This window comes from Kogia breviceps, chromosome 19 (assembly GCF_026419965.1).
Source record: "Kogia breviceps isolate mKogBre1 chromosome 19, mKogBre1 haplotype 1, whole genome shotgun sequence".
NCBI lineage: Eukaryota > Metazoa > Chordata > Mammalia > Artiodactyla > Physeteridae > Kogia > Kogia breviceps.
In genome coordinates, this window is record NC_081328.1 from 13,400,847 (window position 1) to 13,426,230 (window position 25,384).

Here is a 25,384-nt window from a genome sequence, read left to right on the forward strand (position 1 = left end):
TCCCCAGGTCTCAGCTGTGTCTCCCCAGCACCTCCTCTCAGGCCACCTCCTTCTCTCCTCACACGCTCTCTGGGACTCTCAATTCTTCTCACAGCTCTCTATTTGTTGCTGACTCACAGATCTTTCCCAGGCAGAGACCTACCTCTCCACAGAGCTGGAATCAAGCAGTCAGACAGTTGAACATCTCTACTGCTTTTACTCGCCCAGCATCCACTTTCCCTACCTCAGCTGGTGACATTAACTCCTTCCTGTCTCACCCCCTGTCTTAGCTCAGGCTGCTGTAACAAAACCCAGAGACTGGGCAGCTTAGATAACAGACATTCATTTCTCACAGTTTGGGAGGCTAGAAGTCCAAAATCAAGGGGCTGGCAGATTTAATGTCTGATGAGGGCTCTCTTTCTGGTTTGCAGACAGCTGCTTTCTTGCTGTGTCCTCACATTGGGGGGTTAGGGAGTGAGCTCTGAACCCCTCCTCTTATCAGGGCACTAATTCCATGATGGGGGCTCTATCCTCATGACCCCATCTAAACCTAATTACCTCTCAAAGGTCCCACCTCCAAATACCATCACTTTGGGGGTTAGGGATTCAACACACGAAATTGGGAGAGACATACTCAGTCCATAGCATCCTCCAAAGGCAAGACACAACCATCAATTATATTTCCTAATGCTTCTCAACCCATTTTTTTTTTTTTTTTTTGGCGATACGCGGGCCTCTCACTGTTGTGGCCTCTCCCATTGCGGGGCACAGGCTCCGGACGCGCAGGCCCAGCGGCCATGGCCCACGGGCCCAGCCGCTCCGTGGCATGAACCCGTGTCCCCTGCATCGGCAGGCGGACTCCCAACCACTGCGCCACCAGGGAAGCCCTCCTAATGCTTCTCAAACCCACTCCCTCCTTCCCATCTCCATCACCATGACCCTAGGGCTAGGCCCTCATCATCTTTCCCCCTCCAGTCCAGTGCTGTCCAATACAAATAAAAAAATGTAAAAAATTTTAGTAGCCACGTTAAAAAGTAGAAAAAAAAAAACAAGTGAAATTAGGGAATTCCCTGGCAGTCCAGTGGTTAGGACTCAGTGCTTTCACTGCCAAGGGCCTGGGTTCACGCCCTGGTTGGGGAACTAAGATCCTGCAAGCTGCGTGGCGTGGCCAAAAAAAAAAAGAACCAAGTGAAATTAGTTTTTTTTTAAAACGAATTAATTATTTTATTTTTGGCTGCATTGGGTCTTCATTACTGCACGTGGGCTTTCCCTAGTTGCGGCGAGTAGGGGTTACTCTTCATTGTGGTGCATGGGCTTCTCATTGCGGTGGCTCCTCTTGTTGCATGGGCTCTAGGCATGCGGGCTTCAGTATTTGTGGCATGCAGCCTCAGTAGTTGTGGCTCACAGGCTCTAGAGAGCAGGCTCAGTAGTTGTGGCACACGGCAAGTGGGATCTTCCCAGACCAGGGCTCGAACCCATGTCCCCTGCGTTGGCAGGCGGATTCTTAACGACTGCACCACCAGGGAAGTCCCTGAAATTAGTTTTAATTGTATAATTTATTTAACCCAATATATCCAAAAGATGATCATTTCAACATGTCATTGGCATAAAAAATTATTGAGATATTTTACATTCTTCTCTTCTGGTACCACATTTTTTATATCCAGTGTATATTTAACACAGCCCATCTCAACTAGCCCACCCACATTCAAAGTGCTAACAGTCACACATGGCTAGTAGCTACCATACCAGACAGCATGGCTCTCGTTTCTGTCCCTCAAGTCTGCTGTCTACACAGCTACCGTGGTTATATATCTAATCTGATTATGAAATGTCCCTGCTTAGAACCCATCAGTGGTCCCCGTCAGAACACAGTCCACACACTGATGACCCTTCATTTTCTGCGCCACTTAACCATCTAGCTTTGTCCCTCACCCTCCACTCTGCCTCTCATTTTAGATCTTTTTAAAAATATTTATTTATTTATTTGGTTGCACCGTGTCTTAGTTGTGGCAGACAGGCTCCTTAGTTGCAGCTCAACGGCTCCTTAGTTGCAGCATGCATGTGGGATCTAGTTCCCTGACCAGGGATCGAACCCAGGCCCCCTGCATTGGGAGCACATAGTCTTAACCACTGCGCCACCAGGGAAGTCCATGCCTCTCATTTTAGACTCCAGCAACGAGGAACTGTAAAATGCAGATTATATAACAATAAACACGGTTTGATACTAACTTTGTTTTAAACACACACATTTATGTGTGTATGTATATATATATATATACACACACACACACACACACACACATGCATAAATATATATATATTGGATTGGCCAAAAAATTCGTTTGGATTTTTCCATAAGATGTTAAATGAGTGAGAGTACAGATGATGGGTATATAGTTGCAAAGAAAAAAGTGCTGGAAAGACATGCACTAAAATGTAAACAATGGTGATCTCTGGTTGGTGGAATTTAGGTGATCTTAAGTATTTTTCCTTTTGCAAGTTTGTATTTTCTAATTTTTTAAAATAACACAAAATTTAAAACTTGGGGGGATAAAGTAACTTGCTGGAGGAGTGAACTCTAAAGCCAAGCAGTATTAAATAGAAGCCATTCTGCACGTTTAGCATAATATTTAGGAAAAATGGGTACATTCAATCCTCATGATTCATGAATTCCATATTTGTGAATTTGCCCATTTGCTAAAATCTCTTTGTAACCCCCAAATCCGTCTGGTGACACCTTCGTGGTCATTCTCAGACATGCACAGGGTGGTGAAAAATCAGAGTCACCCACCACATGAGTTCCCAGCTGAGGTCAAGGAAGGCCATGCTCTGCTTCTTGATTCAACTCATACTATAAACAAGTGTCCTTTTCGCAGTCTGTTTAGTGCTACATTTTTTGCATTTTTGTGCTTCTTTTGGCGATTTCACTGTTCGAAATGGGCCCCAAGCATCGTGTTAAAGTGCTGTCTAGTGCTCCCAAGCACCAGAAGGCTATGATGTGTCTTAAGGAGAAAGTGTGTGTTAGATAAGCTTCATTCAGACAAGAGCCATAGGGTGGTAATTTCAGCATTACTGAACCAACAAGATATACTGAATAAGATGTCTTCAAACAGAGACACACATAAAACCAGCTCTGCACACAGTCACCGTGGAGGGCGTGACCAGGTGCACATGTTCACCACAGCCCCAATGCCTCATCTCCTCCCTGTACATAGCACACTGCAAACCACAGCTTCAAGGGGACCTGTCCTGGGTTTCCAACAGTATTTTAACATTTTTTTTTTTCTTTTTGGTCATGCCATGCAGCATGCAGGATCTTAGGTCTCCAACCAGAGGTTGAACCCACACCCCCTGCATTGGAAGTGCAGAGTCTTTTCTGTTTTGTTTTGTTTTGTTTTTGTTTTTGTTTTGTTTTTTTGCGGTACGCGGGCCTCTCACCGCTGCGGCCTCTCCCGCTGCGGAGCGCAGGCTCCGGATGCACAGGCTCAGCAGCCGTGGCTCACGGGCCCAGCTGCTCTGCGGCACGTGGGATCTTCCAGGACCGGGGCACGAACCCACGTCCCCTGCATCGGCAGGCGGACTCTCAACCACTGAGCCACCAGGGAAGCCCGGAAGTACAGAGTCTTAACCACTGGACTGCCAGGAAGTCCCTCCAACAGTAATTTTTGTTTGTTTTGTTTTTTGTATTTTTTTTGGCGGTACGCGGGCCTCTCACTGTTGTGGCCTCTCCCGTTGCAGAGCGCAGGCTCTGGACGCGCGGGCTCAGCAGCCATGGCTCACGGGCCTAGCCACTCTGCGGCATGTGGGATCTTCCCGGACCGGGGCACGAACCCGTGTCCCCTGCATTGGCAGGCGGACTCTCGACCACTGCGCCACCAGGGAAGCCCCCTCCGATAGTATTTTAAAGCACACCAAGATGAAGCATCAGTAAGAATTGACTTGGGCTTCCCTGGTGGCGCAGTGGTTAAGAACCCACCTGCCAATGCAGGGGACATGGGTTCGAAACCTGGTCAGGGAAGATCTCACATGCCGCAGAGCAACTAAGCCCGTGTGCCACAACTACTGAGCCTGCGCTCTACAGTCCGTGAGCCACAACTACTGAGCCCGCGTGCTGCAACTACTGAAGCCCGCAGGCCTAGATAGAGCCCATGCTCCACAACGAGAAGCCACCGCAATGAATAGCCCGCGCACCGCAACAAAGAGTAGCCCCCGTGCACTGCAACTAGAGAAAGCCCGCGCACAGCAACAAAGACCCAACGTGAACAAAAATAATTAACTAATTAATTAATTAATTAATTAATTTTTAAAAAGAACTGACTTGAGAAAATTCCCACTCCTAATTTTCTGAACATCTCAATTCTCCCTCTAGGAAAATAGTCAAATAGCTGGTCTGACCCAGCAGCCTCCTTTCCAAGCGCTCAAGGCCGAAGCCAAGTATGTGTCCAGGGCTGTGCCTGTCTCCACTGTGGCTTCCATCTTCCTGCTCAGGTTGGAATGACCTCCTGGGAGCACAAGGTGAATTCCCATGACCCGGGCCACAGGCCAGGTGCCAAGGGTTCAGATCCCAGCTATCCCTCAACAAGGGAAGGGCCCTAACTGCTTGGACAGGCCCCAGGGAACTTCCTCCCCTCCCTTCCCTACTGGCCCAGCAGGAACAAATACTGTGGCAGCCAAGTCATCCAAATGGAATTTCTCTTTAACACTTTTGAGCCTCATCAGCCCAGACACAGGACTTGAAGCACCTGGCTCTTTTTAAATCCTTTCTTTACATTTCACATTTCAGCCCTGATAATCCCCTCCTTAAGTGCTGTTGTTCAGTGGGGTAAAATGCTTGTTTTTTCAGCCACTTGAGGCTTTCCACAGAGGAGGTCTGGCCGGCACCCCGGGCCTGACCCCAGCCCTCCCGCAGGAAAACAGCTCTGCTCTCAGGAACAAGCTCTTGGGACCTGGAAAATCATCCCGTGTCCTAGAGGCCAAGATACACAAAATTACTCAGGAAAAATAGGACTGTGGCATTTCCCTCTTTTCAGGATGCTTATCTCTCTGTTCTCTGAGCAAAGTTTGGCAACGGTTTACAGGCACGGGTTGGCCTTTTTTTTTAGGGCCACCAGGAAGAATGCCAAGGAACACCACTGACCCAGCAATGAGGACCCTAGAGGCTGGAGCCTAAGAGGCTGGTCAGCCACGTGGCTGCCTCCTTTCTGGGCCTCAGTTTCCTCATCTGTAAAGGAAGGCGGTTGCTACCCAATCCCCAAAATTATTTCCTGTTTAACATTCAATGATCACATTGGCCAATGTTATGTAACAAGAGCTTTTGTTTCATTGCGATTGCAGTACAAATATATAAAAGAATGTATGCCTTTGTTTAACTTTGAGACTCCCCTTAACGCTTGGAATTTCATTCCTCTTTCTAGTGGAATTCTGCCAACCGTTCATTCATTCATTCTTTCATTCAATAAATGTTTGTGCCAAATATGTATTAATCAGATCTATCAAATGTACTAAGTATGAACGACACAGTGATGAAGAGCACGAGAAACTGCCCTCAGGAACGTTCTGGTCTGGCAGGACAGAACAGTCACCCGCTCCTGACCGTTGACCGTGTGCCTCGTGCTAGGCTGAGGACTTTTTACTGCGTGGGCCAAAAGGTTCATTCAGTTTTTTCTGTAACATAGCTCTAGTAGCACTTAGTTGTCTTTAACTTCATGCGAAACAATTCTGTTACACTGTATGTGACAGTTGTTGTATCAGTGTGCATTTTTAAAAAAAATTATCAAGGGCTTCCCTGGTGGCGCAGTGGTTGAGAGTCCGCCTGCCGATGCAGGGGACACGGGTTCGTGCCCCGGTCCGGGAAGATCCCACATGCCGCGGAGCGGCTGGGCCCGTGAGCCATGGCCGCTGAGCCTGCGCGTCCGGATTCTGTGCTCCGCAACGAGAGAGGACAGAGAGAGGCCCGCGTACCACAAGAAAAAAACAAGTGCAAACTTGATTTTTGTAATATAAGCACATATGAAGAGGGAAATCCAGCTTGGGAACGTCTTAGTCCCTGTCATCGCTCCCCGTCTCAACACTGTACAGGAGTGGAAAATCACCAGAGGACTTTCCTTCCCGTTATTTAACAAACAGAAGCCCTTAACCCAGAGTTTCTTCTTTATGATCTAAGGATAAGGAAGCATATACAAAATGCATTTCTGCAACCTGGCCCAGGATGAGGTTCTTTAGTTCGACGTTGGCCTCTTTGGTACAAAAAGCATCTGTTTCTTACTACATGGCACGTCTGGAATCCAGACCTTCTTTCTCATCCGAAGCCCAAGCCCCTGAGAGAGGCCACCATCACCTTGCAAACAGGCCACTGCAGGCGGCTTCCCAGAGTTTTCACAAACAAAATTGCAACTCCAAATCGGCATCACCTACGGTGTATTTTCCTGACCATCTGCCGATGGAACTTTTGTTTTCCTTAGAAAAGGTTAAACTGTTCCCCACTGAGCACGGGAAGCCTCTGTCACTCATCAGTTTTCCAACATGCATCATCTCTCTCCATCCCATACTCACTTCCGAGCTGGATCAAATGAACTTTCTCCTTCTCAGCTTTCCCCCTTCATTCCCACATGGTTATTTATATCGAGAATATCTTTCTTTCTTAATCCACTGGACTATCCTCCCCCTCATGTGAAAAGGTCACTTTCAAGTTATTCTTTCCAGAAAGCTTTCTTGAAGTAGGTGGCTGCAGGCTGATTCTTCCCCCCCGGACCCCACGTTTCTTTGCTAGGTAAGAAACGATGAGCAAGTTACCCATCCTTCTGAAGATGCCTCTAACTGCTAACTAGATCCAAAGGAGGGGAAGAAAAACCCTGCACTAAAACGAAGCATTCAAAAACTGGATGCAGGGCTTCCCTGGTGGCGCAGTGGTTGAGAGTCCGCCTGCCGATGCAGGGGATACGGGTTCGTGCCCCGGTCCGGGAAGATCCCACATGCCGCGGAGCGGCTGGGCCCGTGAGCCATGGCCACTGAGCCTGCGCGTCCGGAGCCTGTGCTCCACAACGGGAGAGGCCACAGCAGTGAGAGGCCCGCATACCACAAAAAAAAAAAAAAAAAGAGAAAGAAAAAAAAAACTGGATGCACACTCTTTCAGGCAAGAGTCCCATTATTTTCTTCACGTATACTTAAGTTTTCATTACAGAAGTGATTACATCACTTGGAAATCAGTGACCCACCACCCATAGGCACCACCATCCCAACATAACAATAAGCAACTTGGGGTATTTACTTCAATCCTTCTTATATAACTGTTTAAACAGTGTTGCAGTCATGGTATCTGTGTAATTTGGGATCTGGCTTTTTTGAATACAATATCTGAAGTATAGCTCTGTGTGCCAGCAAAGGCATCAAATCATGTTCAACAAGATTCTGAGCACTGTAATTTACTTAACCACCCTGTGAGGAACATTTAGGACATTTCCAAAGTCTTACTATTATATACAGCTTTAAAGAATACCTTCATGAAGGTAAGTAAGATGAGGAGAGATCATTGGTTTTGTTGACACATTTAGTCTGCATTTATGACGAACTATTCAGAAAATATTCTAAATTGACACTAATTCCCTTTCCATTCTTTTTTTTTCTTTCTTTCGGTACGCGGGCCTCTCACTGTTGTGGTCTCTCCCGTTGCAAAGTGCAGGCTCTGGACGCGCAGGCTCAGCGGCCATGGCTCACGGGCCCAGCCGCTCCGCGGCATGTGGGATCTTCCCGGACCGGGGCACGAACCCACGTCCCCTGCATCGGCAGGCGGATTCTCAACCACTGCGCCACCAGGGAAGCCCTCCCTTTCCATTCTTAAATCAAGCCCCCTTTAAAGGTTCACCAGATCTTTGTAAAGTTTGCTTTTCATAATTTCTATTATCTATTTAATAAATCTATTTAATTCCCATAGCAACCCTTTGATTTTCCATAAGCAACTTGCCTACATGAATCTACCACCAGATGAGTAATAAGCATTCTCAGCTGCCCCATACAGAAAAAAATAAGGAATATTCAGGGGAAAGGGAAAGTGTGTGTGTGATCTGGGTAATCACAGACTTTTGGTGTAATATTTGTATGTTTTTCTCAAAGCAACAGATGCATTCCTATGATGCTGTAGGAGAGTTTTTTCTAAGTGGCAGAAATCACATTTCAAACATCTCTTAGGAGCTCACAATCTAAAACAATCCGGCCTAATAAAATGGAGATCCTTCCATAATGAAAATAGTAGTCACAGCCCCTTACTTTTTCTATTTCATAACTTTGGATTCTGCAAGTGATGGATTTTCTGAAAGTGCAGCATGTTTTAGTAAACAAAAACTTACACTAAATACAAGTTGCCTAATACTTAGTCACTACAAAAGCCACAGCATAATACAAATGGCTGGCCTGGGGAAGCCTTTTGTCCCCATATAAATCTGAATACTCTTAGAAGGGGAGACTGAAAGCCTCAGAGAATGACCTCTTAATTTATCCAAATGGCAGGGCACAGAAGTGGGAGTTTCACAGACACTGTCTTCTCATTGCTTTATGTTAGTCCTAGAGGAGGCCCCTCTCAGAGGACAGAGAAAATGCTTTCAAGGTCTCCTTAGCCCACCATACTCTGAGTGTGTCAGGCTAAGTCACTTTCCTTCTGGGGACAGCAGTAGTTTGGGTGGATCCTGTTTCTTGTCTCCATCTTTGTTGGGCTCATTACCAAGGGAGACATGATACCAAGTTATCATAGGGCTATGAAACTACATTTCTAGCCATTTCCCACCTGAGACAGAAAAACTAGCACCTGTTAGGGAGCCAATGAGCAAGATATGCAAAAGGCTTGGTTAAAAATAGAAAAAAAGTATGTCTGTGTGTCAGGGCCACACACATACACACACATACATGCTTATACACATACAAAATACCTTTTTTTCTTTTATTGAAGTATAGTTGCTGTATAATATTATATAACTTATAGATATATAACAGTGATTCACAATTTTTAAAGGTTACATTTCATTTATAGTTATTATAAAATATTGGCTATATTCCCCATGTTGTGCAATATACCCTTGTAGCTTATTTTATACCTAATAGTTTGTACCTCTTAATCCCCTACCCCTAAATTGCCCCTCCCCCTCCCCTTTCTCCACTGGTAACCACTAGTTTGTTCTCTGTATCTGTGACTCTGCTTCTTTTGTTATATTTACTAGTTTGTTGTATTTTTTTAGATTCCACATATAAATGTGGAATCTAAGTGTATGTATAAATATCATACAGTATTTGTCTTTCTCTGTCTGACTATTTCACTTAGCAGAATGTGCTCCAAGTCTATCCATGTTGCTGCAAATGGCAAAATTTCGTTCTTCTTTATGGCTGAGTAGTATTTTGGGGTGTGTGTGTGTGTGTGTGTGTGTGTGTGTGTGTGTGTGTGTGTGTGTGTGTGTGTGTATCACACCTTCTTTATCCATTTATCTGTTGATGGAAACTTAAGATGCTTCCATATCTTGGCTATTGTGAACAATGCTGCTATGAACCCTGGGGTGCATGTATCTTTTTGAATTAGTGTTTTTGGTTTTTGCGGATATATCCCAGGAGAGAATTGCTGGGTCATAAGGTAGTTCCATTTTTAGCTTCTTGAGCAACCTCCATACTGTTTTCCCAAAATACCTCTGAAGAGACACACAAGAAGCTGATAATGGTGGCTGCTTCGGGAAAGGCAAACTATGGCCCACAATGGAAGTGACACTTACTTTACCCTGCATGCCTTTCGTTTTGTTTGAAATTTCTTCTAACATGTGAAGGCACTATCTTTTCAGAAAATAGAAATTAATTTCAAATACTAAAATTTGTTTGTGTAAAACAATATTTAAGCATCTACATTTATATATACAGTATATACTTATTTTTTTTTTGGAAGAATATACCAGACACTATTAACAGTGGTTATCTTTGGAAAGAGAATTATTTTTACAACTAACCAGTGCAACACTGGCTTTCTCTTGGAAATGGGAAAAGTTAAGAAGTGGAAAAACAGTGCTTAAGTATATGCTGAATGAAGGAATACAAATGGCTTTTTAATGTAAATAGCAGTAAAGCCATAATCTGCGCTGTGTATGCGCACAGACAAACAAATCCCACTCTCCTCGTAAAGGAGCACCACGTCTTGTTCCAAGGATCTGGATTTACCCTGTAACTACTGCCTCTGTGGTGGCCCTGTCAACTGAAGAACAGACTCAGATGATCTCAGGGAAAATGTCATTACTTGAGCCTTCAGAGGAAAGCAGTGCTTCAAAAAGTGCTTCAAAACTAGAGTGTTGGGCTTCCCTGGTGGCGCAGTGGTTGAGAGTCCGCCTGCCGATGCAGGGGACGCGGGTTCGTGCCCGGTCCGGGAAGATCCCACATGCCGCGGAGCGGCTGGGCCCGTGAGCCATGGTCGCTGAGCCCGCACGTCCAGAGCCTGTGCTCCGCAACGGGAGAGGCCACAACAGTGAGAGGCCTGCGTACCGCAAAAAAAAAAAAAAAAAAAAAAAAAAAAAACTAGAGTGTTCCACACCACAGCCCCTGCAAATTAATACTTTCCACAAATCCAAATGAAAGAGAATACATTCAAGTGGCATTAAGTAGTATTTTACTCTTAAGATCATTTGTAAAAGCTTAACACAATGCATCCAAGGGCTGAAGCCAGCAACCTTCTGCAAATTTAGGCAAGTGATTTCCACCAGGAAAGTGTTTTAGGCATTTAATTCCAATTCATCTTCGTGCCTAACATTTGAAATGTCAGAATTCTTAGGTGCCAAGTTGTAAAGCACATTACAGATTCATGTGTAATCGTAAACAGGCAAATACACTTGGGCGAGAAAGCAAATGCATTTTAAAACAAGGTAAATTGTTCAAAATAAATGGGTTAATTCATCCTAAAAAGCCAAATATTAAGAAAAATCTATCCGCACAAGTACGCTGGGTTGCTTTGCCGCTAGTTACTGTCTCTTGCTCATTTTGAAACAAAATGCCACACTTAATTAGCCAGCCGAGTCTCCTCCTGCCTGCGCCTGATGGGGAGAAGTGGCATTACAGAAAAGACTCCCTCAGGCTCTATTAGTGCCCTAATGAGACAGTGGGGGGTGGAGGGTGTTGGGACGGGGACAAGGCAGCCACTATTGCCAGGCAGCCTTCAGAAAGCGCAGGATCTGGGCCTCCTGGACAAATCAAGCGCTTTCAACTACACACCAGCTGTCGGAGGTGTCTGGCCTCAGCTATTCCTACAGGATCTGCCACAGGAAACAAATGTACCATCGCTCCATGGATACCCAGATGATCTAGCAGCTCTTCCTATAAGGTATGAATTACATCAGAGGGGGAGAAAATGTGCACATTATATCAGCTAACTGCAACCAGCAGATGGAATATCCATTTTGAAAAGGTCAGAAAGAGGTAGATTCTGCAAACTACAGGTTGGTGAAGTTGACATCGGCCCTTAAGTAAAACCTTGCAGGTTATCAGTTACTAAACACTTCGGAAAAGAAGTGACCAATTTAGAAGCAAGCATGGGCTCACCAAACACAAAGCATTGCAGACTATCTTCCCTCGAAAGGGAAACGGCAAATATCTAAGTTATAGCAAGCTACCTGTTAAGGTCTCCTAGGATAAACATGTTAACCAGATGGAGAAACGTGGGCTGGAATAATGATACAATTAGGCAGATTTAGAACTGGCTGAATTTGAAGTTGGTTGAACAACTAACCAACAGACAGACCACTATTAGCCCAGAGGAAGACCCTAGCCATGTGCCCTGGGACTCCATCGCCAGACATAGACAAGGTCTGGAAGGGATCATCACATAGTTCAAGGTCCAGAAGGGGCTATGATCATAGCGGATGACCACACAGGCATAAACAATATTTCAACAGACTGCAAAAACTCATCAAATCTCAATAAACTGATTCTTAAAGGTGACAGACACAATATTTGGGACTCTGTTATCATTTGTTCAGGTACTAAGATTGGTGAGGACTTCCCTGGTGGCGCAGTGGTTAAGAATCCACCTGCCAACGCAGGGGACACGGATTCGAGCCCTGGTCCGGGAAGATTCCCACATGCCGCGGAGCAACTAAGCCCGTGCGCCACAACTAGTGAGCCTGCGCTCTAGAGCTCGCTCGCCACAACTATAGAAAGCCATCGTGCAGCAACGAAGACCCAACGCAGACAAATATAAAAATAAAATAAAATAAATTAATTTTTAAAAAAATGATTGGTGAAAAAGCCTTTGGAGTTTTGTTGACCAAAAGGTCTGTGAATTAACACCGTGCAATGTGACTGTCAGCCTCAGAGCCACCTGTGCCCACAAGGGCCCCCCGCCCCCCACCTGGACTTCTCAGATACAGGAGGCTAGGACCCTTTTGAACCTAGTACTCAATATTCCACAGACCTAGATAAAGAGGGAAATACAGCTAAGAAAGGGTTGGGAATGTGGCAAGTAGACAGACCCAGAGACAAAGACAATTTAAATGAAAGGGAACAACAAATAAATGGTCAGGAGAGGGTGGAAAGATTTGAGATATAGGTACCAAATGCAAAGTGGAGAGCGTATTTGGATTCAAACAAATGAACTGTAACAAAAAAAAAATCATGAGACAATCAAGGAAATTGAAATACTGGCTGGATATATGCTGATATGAAGGAATTATTAGATTTTTAAGGTATGATATGATGTTGTGGTTATTTTTTTTAAAGAGTTACTTAGTGAAATGTTTAAGAAGGAAGTGATATGATGTCTGGGAGTGACTTCAAAGTAATCCAGTGAGGGGTGGGGGCAGTGGGTGTCCCTGAGTTGATTGTTATATCTGGGTGCTGGGTGCATGGGGGTTCCCTATACTATTTTCCCCACCTGTGTGGTGTTTGAAGTTTTCCATAATAAAAAGGTAAAAAAAAATAAATGGCAGGAGGAATAGGCACAGACCAGTATCTCTCCCCTCTCCTCTCCCAGCTCAAAAGTGAAAATAGAAGCCACTTAGTAAAAGTGAGCATTCAATTAGTCAAAGAGATAGTCTAGAATCATACCCACATTCAAAGACATGGATATGTCATCACGTCAACAACTGACAAAGAATGATTATAGTCCTAGTAAGAAACTGAAGAGACACCAGATTGTGTGATAGGCCATTAGAAGCAAAGAGCCAGGTGTTGAAGGTAAAGGGGATACAAAGAAAGAAAAAAGCTGAGAATTCTTCGCTCCTATAATCTGAATAACCATTTTAAAAAATGGAATGGGGACTTCCCTGGTGGTCCAGCAGTTAAAACTCCACGCTGACAATACAGGGGAGACCCCGTGTTCCATCCCTGGTCAGGGAACTAGATCCTGCATGCTGCAACTAAAGATCCCGCACACGGCAACGAAGACCCCATGTGCTGCAACTAAAACCCGGTGCAGCCAAATAAATTAAATAAAATAAATCTTGGGCTTCCCTGGTGGCTCAGTGGTTGAGAGTCCGCCTGCCGATGCGGGGTACACGGGTTCGTGCCCCGGTCCGGGAATATCCCACATGCCGCGGAGCGGCCGGGCCCGTGGGCCATGGCCGCTGAGCCTGCGCGTCCGGAGCCTGTGCTCCGCAACGGGAGAGGCCACAACAGCGAGAGGCCCGTGTACCGCAAAAAAAAAAAAAAAAAAAAAAACTTTTTTTTTTTTTTTTAATTTAATGGAGGGACTTCCCTAGTGGTGCTGTGGATAAGAATCCACCTGCCAACACAGGGGACACAGGTTTCATCTCTGGGCCAGGAAGATCCCACATGCCGCATAGCAACTAAGCCCGTGCACCACAACTACTGAAGCCTATGTGCCTAGAGCCCGTGCTCCGACACAAGAGAAGCCACCGCAATGAGAAGCCAGCACACCGCAACGAAGAGTAGCCCCCACTCGCCGCAACTAGAGAAAGCCCGCGCGCAGCAACGAAGACCCAACGCAACCAAAAATAAATAAAAATTAAATATGTTTTTTTTAAATGGAGGGCTTCCCTGGTGGCGCAGTGGTTGAGAGTCCGCTTGCCGATGCAGGGAACACGGGTTCATGCCCCGGTCCGGGAGGATCCCACATGCCGCGGAGCGGCTGGGCCCGTGAGCCACGACCGCTGAGCCTGCGCGTCCGGAGCCTGTGCTCCGCAACGGGAGAGGCCACAGCAGTGAGAGGCCCGCGCACCGCAAAAAAAAAAAAAAAAAAAAAAAAAAAAATGTCATAACCAAGCACCTGGGTACACATTCCGGTGACACTATGTACCGGGCACTGTTCTAAACTCATTTAATCCTTAACAATACAACCCTATAAGGTAGATACTATTATCTCCATTTTACTGACCAGAAACTTAAGAGACACACAAGTTAGGTAATTTGCGTCACAGTCACATTGCTAGAGAGTGACAGAGACAGGATTCAAACCCAGGAAACTTGATCCAGAGTCCATACTCTTATGCACTGTGCAACAGATTTTAAATATCCACTTATAATGGGGTATTTTTGAAGATCTGTGCATTTACACACTTTTCTAAGTTGCAGTCAAGCATGTGCCCAAAGGTGAAAAAAGGCTGCTCTCAGACCCACATCCACTGCCATTCAGAGCTCAGAGGGCAACACTGTGATTATGCCTATTGCACGTTGTTCTGCCCAGTCTTTATACTTCACATCAAACCCTAAAAAATGAGTAACAGATGAGACAGCTGTGCTGTGAGCCACCACGATCAAAAGAAAACTGTCTTGACCTGATCACGTACAAGGGGGAAAAAAGGCAGCATCTTCTGATTTTAAGCACACTCAATCCATTCAGATTTTCATCCCAGGGATATTGACCAAAAAAGACAAAACAAAAAACTGTAAAAAACCGATTCATGTGGATAAAATTCTCCTAGGAAAACAAAGGAAATTCTATCCCTAGAACAGCAAAACTTTCCACACCCTATTTTTTTTTTTTTTTTTTTTTTTTTTTTTGCTGTACGCGGGCTTCTCACTGCCGTGGCCTCTCCCCCATTGCGGAGCACAGGCTCCGGACGCGCAGGCTCAGCGGCCATGGCTCACGGGCCCAGCCGCTCCGCGGCATGTGGGATCCTCCCGGACCGGGGCACAAACCGCGTCTCCTGCATCAGGCAGGCGGACTCTCAACCACTGCGCCACCAGGAAACCCTACCACACCCTATTTTAGGACTACTCGACAATGACACAAGATAAAAGCACTATTAACTGTAGAAATATTACTTGAATTTACCTGTAACTGGGGTCTCAAAATAATCTGAAGGGGAGTGGGTGATAGATGTACTAGAAAGGAATGCTGAACTTTAAGCTTAAACTGTTTTTTAAAAAGGGTTTTCTGAGGTGTAGTTCATACAAAAATCCATTGTATATCTGGTCCAAGAGTTATATGACCAGCAAGCAGCAGAAAATTTATGTTTGCATTTAATCACAGATGCCACAGAACAAAAGTTTCCATTACAAGGTTTCACTACAGAATAACAGCACTCAAGCAACTTTCAATTACTATACTTCTTACTTGTCATAAAGCAGAAAGCACATGTTTGAGATTTCACTGGAAGTTAGAACAGCAGTTTCTGAAAACCTCATAAAAGGGAGGACTGATTTAGTCCTAGGATCTCGGCAGGATACCTGAAGTTCAATTTTGTCTCTGAACAAAAGCACGAAAGCAGCCCCAAGGCTTTGCATAGGATGAAGGGGAGTTGCGGACACTTCACTGGCTGATCTAAAAAAAGCCAAATGATTAAAAGGCCCTTAGAAACCACCACCACGGAAAGGCAGCAACAGAAAAGACATTCTGGCTCTCCTGTCTTCCCAGGAACAGCAAATGTTTTAAGTGGTTAAACTATCTCTATCTTATTGCAGAGTCTATCTAGAGTGAATCCACTCAGAAAGTGATTTGTTGAAAAGAGAAGTTTCGGCTCCCTCCTCTTCCCTGGAGAATGTTTGATGTGCACATTTTTTAAGATCCAATTTCTTGAACCGAAAGGACCAAGGTGAATTTAAGAGAGTTCAGCTGAGCCCTTTCTTCCAACACTGAGACCCTGATCTAATAATTGGTTTTCTTTGAATCAATTCTCCAACTCAAATATACTTTGAAAAACTAAAATGCTTAATAGCCACTGATGATTAGTTGCTGGAAGATATAATATGCATGCAGCTTGAGTTCCTTGGAAGAAAGATGCTAGAGAAACACAAACTATTTAGGAAATATAAAAGCATGGAATGATAGGCCTGCAGCTTTTAACTAAGGTGTTTTTTTTTTTTTTTTGCGGTACGCGGGGCCTCTCACTGTTGTGGCCTCTCCCGTTGTGGAGCACAGGCTCCGGACGCGCAGGCTCAGCGGCCATGGCTCATGAGCCTAGCTGCTCCGTGGCATGTGGGATCCTCCCGGACCAGGGCACAAACCCGTGTCCCCTGCATCGGCAGGCGGACTCTCAACAACTGCGCCACCAGGGAAGCCCCAAAGTTGTGTTTTTGAACTTGTCATTGCATTCTGGAAACAGTCCAGAGCAGTGCTGCTCAAGGTGGGTCTGTAGCCCAGTAGTTACCCATCAGTTTTGTTACTGGTCCATGACAGGGCAGGTACATAAATGGAGAGTGAGCACCTAGAATTGTTTACAGCAGCTCCACATTCCAGCAACATCCAAGCTTGTGACAGGGGTCTCATCTTGTTGAACAGGACAGAGACCAGTCTGTGTGTTGTCAACCCAGTGGGGAGTTGTATGTGGCTCAAGATGTACAGTAGTCCTGTATAATAGGGCCACATATGGGTGTGTGACTGATTGGAAATTAACCAACAAAAGCAAACTGATCCTTGATTATACACAGTTTGAGAAGCTCTAGTCTTGAGAATCAGGGGTCAGCATTGGAAGCAAAGAGCCCATGGAGGAGGCTGCTGTGGTCCAGATGAAATATGAACTCAAGCAGTGATGGAAGGAATGGAGAGAAGGGGTCAGAGTTGAGAACTGTTAAGGAGATCAACAGGGCTCAGTGCCTTTTATTTTTTTATTTTTTAATTAATTTAATTAATTTATTTTTGGCTGTGTTGGGTCTCTGTTGCTGTGCGCAGGCTTTCTCTAGTTGGGGCGAGTGGGGGCTACTCTTCGTTGCGGTGCGCTGGCTTCTCACTGCAGTGGCTTCTCTTGTTGTGGAGCGCAGGCTCAGTAGTTGTGGCTCGCGGGCTCTAGAGAGCAGGCTCCGTAGTTGTGGCACACGGGCTTAGTTGCTCCGCGGCGTGTGGGATCTTCCCAGACCACAGCTCAAACCCGTGTCCCCTGCATTGGCAGGCCTATTCTTAACCACTGCGCCACCAGGGAAGTCCCTCAGTGCCTTTTAGATGTGAGGGGTGGGAGAGAATCAAGGATGACTCCTGAGACTAAAGAACTCTTACCCACTTTTTAAATAATGGCAAGATGTAAAGCAACAGTATGCAAGAGCTTAGTAAAAGTCAGGATCAGCAAAAAGATTCTAAATTCATAGCCATTTTCTTTGAGTGCCTATGAATAAGTATAATGATAAATTAATGAAATACAGAAACCTAAGCACCCCGGTGGTTAACACTGAGCACCACTGGGGATTCAGAACATGAAAAAAGAACACATCCTATGCCAAGCTTGCACTCTCCCCCTGAAACAAAATCGTGCAGTAAGGAGCCCTGACTAGTTCAGAATGGGGCAAGCTGGAACCCTGGGGTCCCAGGTCCTAACAGTAAATAAAGAAGAACCCCCACCACCGGCCATCCCCCCAACTGAGGGACTTGTTCACCCCCCACCCCAGCTGTATACAACACAAAGCCTTCTTTCTCCAATTTGCACAGGTATTAAAACAAGGCCTCAAACCACAAGGAACAGTGATAAAAAGGGGGTAGGGGCGGAGGAAACGGGTAAATGAAATCAATGACCCTAACCTCAAAACCCACTGCTTTCCTTTGTGCTCTGGTTCATATCCCAACCCATATCAGGAGAAAAATGGATCAGCAAAAGCTGTGGACAGCTGGTCCGTCAGGCCTGAGCCGCTAACTAGAAGACAAGTATTAAATCCGCAAATGGCGACAGGTCTGAACAAACCTATCCTACAACATTCCAGAGCTGGGAAGGGAGGCGGCTCCGTCTTAGGGGGGTGAGGCTTCTACAGTTCCAGAGACCAGAGCAGGCACCGTCCATTTCCCACGCGAAAGAGCAGCAATCCTGCAACCCCCACGCCGCCCAGATTTGAGCAGCGGAAGACATGCCTAATGGCTTTGGCAAACCACAGAAACGATCACCCAAGTACGTAATTAATCTCTCTCAAGAAGAGTGCCCCATCATCTGAAAGCTGTTCTCCTTTATCATGCCTGGCTTCCCTGATTTGCTGTCTCAAGTTTCACTGGCAAATATAAGTATGAAGCTCAGTAAATATCAGTACTATCAGTACTTTAAGGAACGATGTTTGTTATATTCATTTGCTTTTCTTTTTTTCGTATTTTATTTATTTATTTATTTTTGGCTGTGTTGGGTCTTTGTTTCTGTGCGAGGGCTTTCTCTAGTTGCGGCAAGCGGGGGCCACTCTTCATCGCGATGCGCGGGCCTCTCACTGTCGCGGCCTCTCTTGTTGCAGAGAACAGGCTCCAGACGCGCAGCCTCAGTAGTTGTGGCTCACGGACCCAGCTGCTCCGCGGCATGTGGGATCTTCCCAGACCAGGGCTCGAACCCACGTCCCCTGCATTGGCAGGTGGATTCTCAACCACTGCACCACCAGGGAAGCCCTTCATTTGCTTTTCATTTTTCTAGATGTTTCTCCTCGACTGTAAGCTCTTGTAGGGCAATTCTTTCAACTCCTTGCTCATATCCCCTTGTATGCTTATAAAAGTCATTTGTTCGAAAAGTTAAAAATACGCCTCATAACAGTTCTGCAATTCTGTACTGTGATATATTCCAAAGGCTCACACTATAAAACAAAGTACTGAAGTTCATAGTCATTTATTAACGAATAATAATTGCTAGCACTTATTGAGCACGTACTATATGCCAGGCACGTGTATGTTATCTTGTGTAGTCTTTACAACAATGCTGTAAGGCAGGTGCTGTTGTCATCTCCATTTTATAGGTGAGGAACCTGAGACACAGAGAGGCAGGATAACTCGCACAAGGTCACACAGCTAATAAATGGCAGAGCCAGGATCTAAAGGACAACAGTCTGTATCTTCAGCCACTACACTAGACAGCTTCATTATACAGAGAAGAAAAATGAGATTAAAAAATACATTACAAATAATGGAATGAGGAAAATGCCTCTCAAGGAAAATTGCTCTTATCACTTTAATCAGACTGTTGTCTTTTATTAGATGGATCCAAGTCCTGGAAACACAGTCAACAGAGGGAGCCTGTCCTGGCTGGTCCAGGTTCCTTATATGGAAGGCAGAAAATGCCAATATTCAAAGCAGTGCCTTTTTGCCATCTTTTACCACCTCAAAAGTCATCTGTCAGTGTTGTAGAAATCATTCTCTTAGCGGCTAGGGTATTTGGATTGAGGGAGAAAGCACTGGGAGAGATAGAGCTGTAAGACTGTTGGAGTTGGTACCAAATCTCACCCCATCCAAAGAGCCAAAGTGATTCAGGTGAATCCTAGGCCAAGCCTCTGATTTAGTCTGAACCAGAATCACCCAGAGCAAACAACGCTGGCGGGGAACAGGAAGATACCACTTCCCCTGGCCAGAGCAGGTGGACCAGAGATACTAGACCAGAGTCCCTAACTCTGCCACTCTCCTGCTCTGACTTTCTCATCCCCTTTCTGTGGGGCAGGAAGTTCTGGGACCAAGCCAGAGCCCACCAAACCTGTCCAGATCAACACCAGCAATACTGGACTTCTCTGGTGGCGCAGTGGTTAAGAATCCACCTGCGAGTGCAGGGGACACAGGTTTGATCCTTGGTCCCAGAAGATCCCACATGCCGCAGAGCAACTAAGCCCGTGTGCCACTACTACTGAGCCTGCGCTCTAGAGCCCACGAGCCACAACTACTGAAGCCCTCACGCCTAGAACCCGTGCTCTGCAACAAGAGTAGCCACTGCAATGAGAAGCCCTAGCACTGCAATGAAGAGTAGCCTCTGCTCGCTGCAACTAGAGAAAGCCCACACGCAGCAACGTAGACCCAATGCAGCCAAAAATAAATAAATAAATTTATATATATATATATATATATATATATATATATATATATATTAAAAAAAAAAAAAGACCAGTGGTACTGTGTCCTTTGATGTCAGGGCACACACACTGACCAAATGTTTTCCATCAGGCATCCAGCCCAGGCAAAGCTGAGCCCTGTGTCTCTAAGACCAAAACCAGTGCTTTCCTCTGTGATACTGAAGCAGATCCCAAAGATCAACTCTCCAGTTCTGACAACTAAGTAACCCATATTAGTCTAAAGGGACAGATCAAATCCCAAAAGTCCGAATCTTCACCACTTTCCAACTATTCATCACATTTTCTCTCCAGAAATCTGAAAAATGCCTATCAACAAAACACAAAACAAACCTACTTATTAAAACACATCTAACTGCCTTAACTTCAGGATTATATGTTTCCTGACAACACGGCTCTTATAAAAGCACTCAAAGTTCTGTTAGCATCTAATTACAATTTCTATACAGCTCTTTATACGTGTGTACTTAGAAGCCAAAAAGTGAAGCTTCAATTACTTTTGCACCAACCACTAAAGCAAGTAGAAACAGGACAACCTTCCACAAAGAATTTTTTTTTAAAAGATGCTGGAATCCTGTTATTTGGTGTTCTCTCACAGTTCCAAGCAAGGTGAGAGGAGCCACGCAAAACGCAGTTTTAAAGTCTCAGCCATCCCGGACTTTCTTACTATATAAAGGGGAAATTAATAAAAGAAGAAAAAGAGAAATAACACACTGCATTTTCTTTCCCTACCATAATTTTCCAATTTTCTTTAGAGAAATGCCAGCCAATAACTAATTAGAACCATATCCTCTGTTATCCCTGTGGGAAGTATACCAACGGATTTAAGAACAAATGTTAATGAGAACTTAAAAAAATTAGTAATCTGGAACTTTGGTTTCCCTTCAGTGTAAAAACAAAATTCTCTCCTTTAATGCTATTTTTATAGTTGGTGAAACAAAATGGACAGAATCCATCAACAAGAAGCTAAGCTGTCTAGCCAGTGAACACCCTGAACCGCGGGTGCCCTGGGTTTTTCACTGTTGTTATCACAGAATCGGCATCCCAAGATCACAGATTTCTAAGCACCCCAATTTCAAATAAGAGAGACAAAAACTCAAGTTACAGAAAAGGAATTTGTTTTACATCTCTTTGGTTTCAAGGGGGAAAATAGTTTCTCCCAAAGTGAGTAAATAGCTGTTGTAATTTCCAAGATTATATTTTCCATAAGAAACATAGCTGGAGTCCTTTTACCTGGTTTATCACCACAGATAAGAATATTTCTAGAATCAAATCTTGAGTTGCCTATTCATGAACATCAAGGAGCAGAAACTATCTCCTCGAAAACTGGACTTGTTTTATTTTTTAAATAAACTTATTTATTTTATTTATTTATTTTTGGCTGCATTGGGTCTTCCTTGCCGCTCGTGGGCTTTCTCTAGTTGTGGCGAGCGGGGGCTACTCTTCTTTGAGGTAAGCAGGTTTCTCATCGTAGTGGCTTTTCTTGTTGCAAAGCATGGACCCTAGGCGCGCGGGCTTCAGTAGTTGTGGCTCCTCCAGGGCTCTAGAGTGCAGGCTCAGTAGTTGTGGCACACGGGCTCCTCAGCATGTGGGATATTGCCCCACCAGGGCTCAAACCCGTGTTCCCTGAATTGGCAGGTGGATTCTTAACCACTGCGCCACCAGGGAAGCCCTGGACTTGTTTTAGACGGCAAAGTGAACTATAGAATGTGAGTCAGAAAAGCTCTGAGCAAAAGTAAGTTTTTAAGATGCTAACACACCATGGTTTGGGCATGGGCCAGCAATCTGAACTGTATTTTCAAATGAGGTTCTGCCCTGTGTCATCCAGACTCTCATCCTGGTGGAATTAGCAAGTCCAGGCTGGAGCCACAGACCACTTTTTTTTCACGTAAAAAGACTGGCCAGAGCGCAGTGAACTAGGCACGGCCTATGTCATACCAGATATTCTCCTTTTTGGAAAAAAAGCTTTAAGCACTTGCAAAACATCTCAATTTGCCCCATATTTTTACTATCCAGCAAATTTATTTCCCCCACTTGTTGTGGAGGAAAACGCAACAATAGGCCTTAGGTCTGTAACATTTTACCATCACTGTATGTTTGCAAAAGCTAGAATTCATTTGTATTGCCCAATAAGGACATTATTTTACATGGACTTTGGTCTACAACAGAAAATGGACATAACAATGAAAATATTTCTTGATAAATCACTTTCTGGACATTACTTCTCCCCAAAAGGATCATAAAAACCACCACCAAGGAAAACAAAGGATTCCCATGTTTTAAAGCAAAACAGGACTGGCTATTCATATTCAGGCACCATATAAATCAAATATGGGCAAGATCACCTAAAAAGTGGTTAAAACGCCAAGTTTTGCCTCCGTGTGGTTAGTGAGCCCATGTTTCTCCAATGTTAAATTTACAAACTGTATTTGTTAAACTGTATTTCACACTTTAAATACCAAGTCTGTACCTTACACTGCTTCCATGGATGATTTACTCGAGACATATGGGGTCACAGTCTAAGCCTTTTACTCTCACTAAGTTTAAATCATGCTTCTCAACAAGATTCTGTACACATTAAAGTAGCACATGGCAGCCCTAAACGCCCCCAGAAGAGCCCTTCTCCTGTCCACTCCATAAAACGAGAGTTTCCTCCGGAAAGGAAGGGGCTGGATTCACACGTTGCATCAGGCATACTAATTAAGCAAAAGCGCTCCAAAACTTTTTCTGTTTCGACTCATGGCAAAATTTCCTGAATTCGTTTTATTAAAACAGACATCTTCATCCAACAGACACACTCAAAAATCCAAGCTAATTTCAGCAGCAAACGGCGGGGGGGGGGGAGCGGGGGCGGCGGGAGATGAGAAGTTGACAGCGAGGTATAAATTTTCCCCAATCCTCGTTCTTCCGGTCAATCTGCACCTATGGGATCGGTTCAGCATTTAATTCGATGTCAAGGCAACACTGGCCCACCAACCAAGCAACTAAGAGCTGCACGGACGGGTCTGGTCCGGTGCCCGAGAAGCATCTGGTGAGTATGGCTGGACAGCCAGACAATGAAAGGCTCCCCGGGGGCCACTAGTTCCGCCCGGGGTAGGGGTGGGGGGGCGGAGGGAAGGCTAAGGCAGACGAGCGAGCTCCCTTCTCGCCCGAAACCACGGTCAGCGGCCGACCCCCCCGCCAAGGGCGCCTGGCGGCCTAGCCTCGGCCTCCGGGTCCCCGGCCACAGCCGGAGGGAGCCCCAGGAAAGCCGATTTCTCTCGGAAAGAGAGGAAACTTCCTGGTTCAGGCATTATGGGTAGGGGGCTAGCGCCCTCCCCCACCACCACAGGTATCCGCGGGGAGTCTAGCGCTGAAGGAAGGAAGCGGCCCCTCCCCACGCCTCTGCCTGGGGGTGAGGGTCACCGAGTCCGACCCCCGAGAGCAGCCACCCCCTACGCGAGGCTTCCCACCATGGGGGAACCGGGCTCTCGACTCCCCAGGACGTTAGTCGGGGTCCCGGGGGTTACAAACTTCCCCAGCGGGCGCGGCCTGGCACCGGCACCGAGGAGTTGCCGCTAGCCGGCGAGGTCCCGGGACGGGGAGGCGGGCAGAGGCAGGGGACGCTGAGGGGCAGGAGGGGAAGCTCGTGCACGACGGAGGAGTGGGCGCCGGGGGGGTGGGGTGCGGCGAGGACCCGGCTCGCGGGCTGCGCACCCAGGCCGGGGACGCCGACGAGGCCGGCGCCGCTCACCTTCCTGTGCTTCTCCTTGTAGGGCAGCGCCAACCACGGCATGTCCCGCACGAAGTCCTGCCACTGCCGCTGGTCCTGGTCCGAGGACACGAAGACTATCTCCAGGCGGCGCCGCGACTCGGGTTCCGCCGCGGCCCCGGCCCCCGGCCCCGGGCCGGCCCCAGCCCCTGGCCCGGCCGCCGCGTCCCCCCGCAGGCGGCCGTAGAAGGCGGCCAGGCTGACGCTGAGCTGCGCGCAGGGGGCGCTCAGGCTACAGCCGAAGTAGAGCCCGAGCAGCGAGATGCCGCGGGCAGCCAGCGAGTGCACGTCCACCTCCTCACCGCCGCCCGTCACCAGCTTCTCGCCCAGCAGCTCCTCCAGGAAACCCGACATCCTGGCCCACCGCTGCCCGGGCACGCGGGCACCCGGGCAGGCAGGCGGCGGCGACCGCGCTCCCTCGGTCCGCGCGGCGGGCAGAGGCGGCGGCGGCGGCGGCGGCGGCTGCGGCGGCGGCGGGCACTGGGGAAAAGAAAGCCCCGCCCATGTGGCACGCCCACGCCACGCCCCCTTTGTAACCGTGCTAGCCGCCTAGGCACTGGCTGCTGCAGAGGGCGTAGGGGGCGCGGGCTCCCGCCGCGTGGCCGAAGGCTCAGGAGACAACCCTGGCGGAGGACTTACCATCTTCACACACTGTTACCTTCATCAGGCTAAGTCTTGCTCGGCACTTACTTCTCTGTGTGTGTGTTTCGTGTTCTCTACGATAAGAGGACTGGAGGACGCCACCTCTTTTATTTCTTGTGTAGCTTCTGATCTAGTGCTAGGCACATGGGAGGGAATCCATAAGTACTTGTGGGTTGATCGTAGGTCTCACTGTGGGATTTCAGTCCCCAGGTCGCCGCGGCCATTCCTCACCAGAGATTGGCTCTCTTCCATCTCCACAAATATAGGGACCAGATGCCACGGCATCTCTAAATCGAAGCTGGCTGCTTTCCTGAACCGGTTCCGTGGCTTCTGTTAAATCTGTCGATAGTTGAGAAAAATTCTAGGGATTTTTTTTTTCCCCCAGCTGGCAAGACGCTACCCTATGCTTAGAGAGAACCTGGATTAAACAGGTGGTCTGTGGCAAGACTTCCGGCCTGCCCACCCCGACACACACACAGTCGAAAAAATAAAATGTACACCATTCCCACCCGCAACAGAGGAACAACAGTGTGTCAGCTCAGCTACCAACAGCCCAGTGAAAGGATGGGACGCCCCTCTCACAGCCCTCCACCAGCCCTTTGCAAGTTATTTCTTGGGCATCTACCGCCATCTAGTGGAAAGGGTGAAAAAGAAAACGGATATACTGGCAGCCAAGCAGAATGTTTATATTTTATAGCGGCTTTCCACACACGCAAACACACACACACAAATCATAGCCTACTTTATAAGAGTTCATTTAAACCTCAGAATATAACTGCAAGCTTTTGGCACAAACATAAATCTTCACGCTTAAGGTTCCCA

General features: G+C 46.5%; 1 protein-coding gene across 4 annotated transcripts in view; it reads right to left on the bottom strand.

Moving 5' to 3' along the window:
• The window catches only part of NXN (nucleoredoxin), a 141,300-nt gene extending 116,916 nt beyond the window's left edge, over window positions 1–24,384 (bottom strand). For 3 of the 4 annotated variants that reach the window (XM_059049052.2, XM_059049053.2, XM_067021648.1), the window contains exon 1: window positions 23,903–24,368. In XM_059049052.2, the coding sequence (XP_058905035.1) occupies window positions 23,903–24,274 (372 nt within the window). In that variant the 5' untranslated portion in view covers window positions 24,275–24,368. Of the gene's footprint in view, window positions 1–23,902 lie in introns of all 4 variants that reach the window. The other variant, XM_059049051.2, reaches the window with a different exon arrangement.
• Between the last annotated feature and the right edge of the window lie 1,000 nt (window positions 24,385–25,384).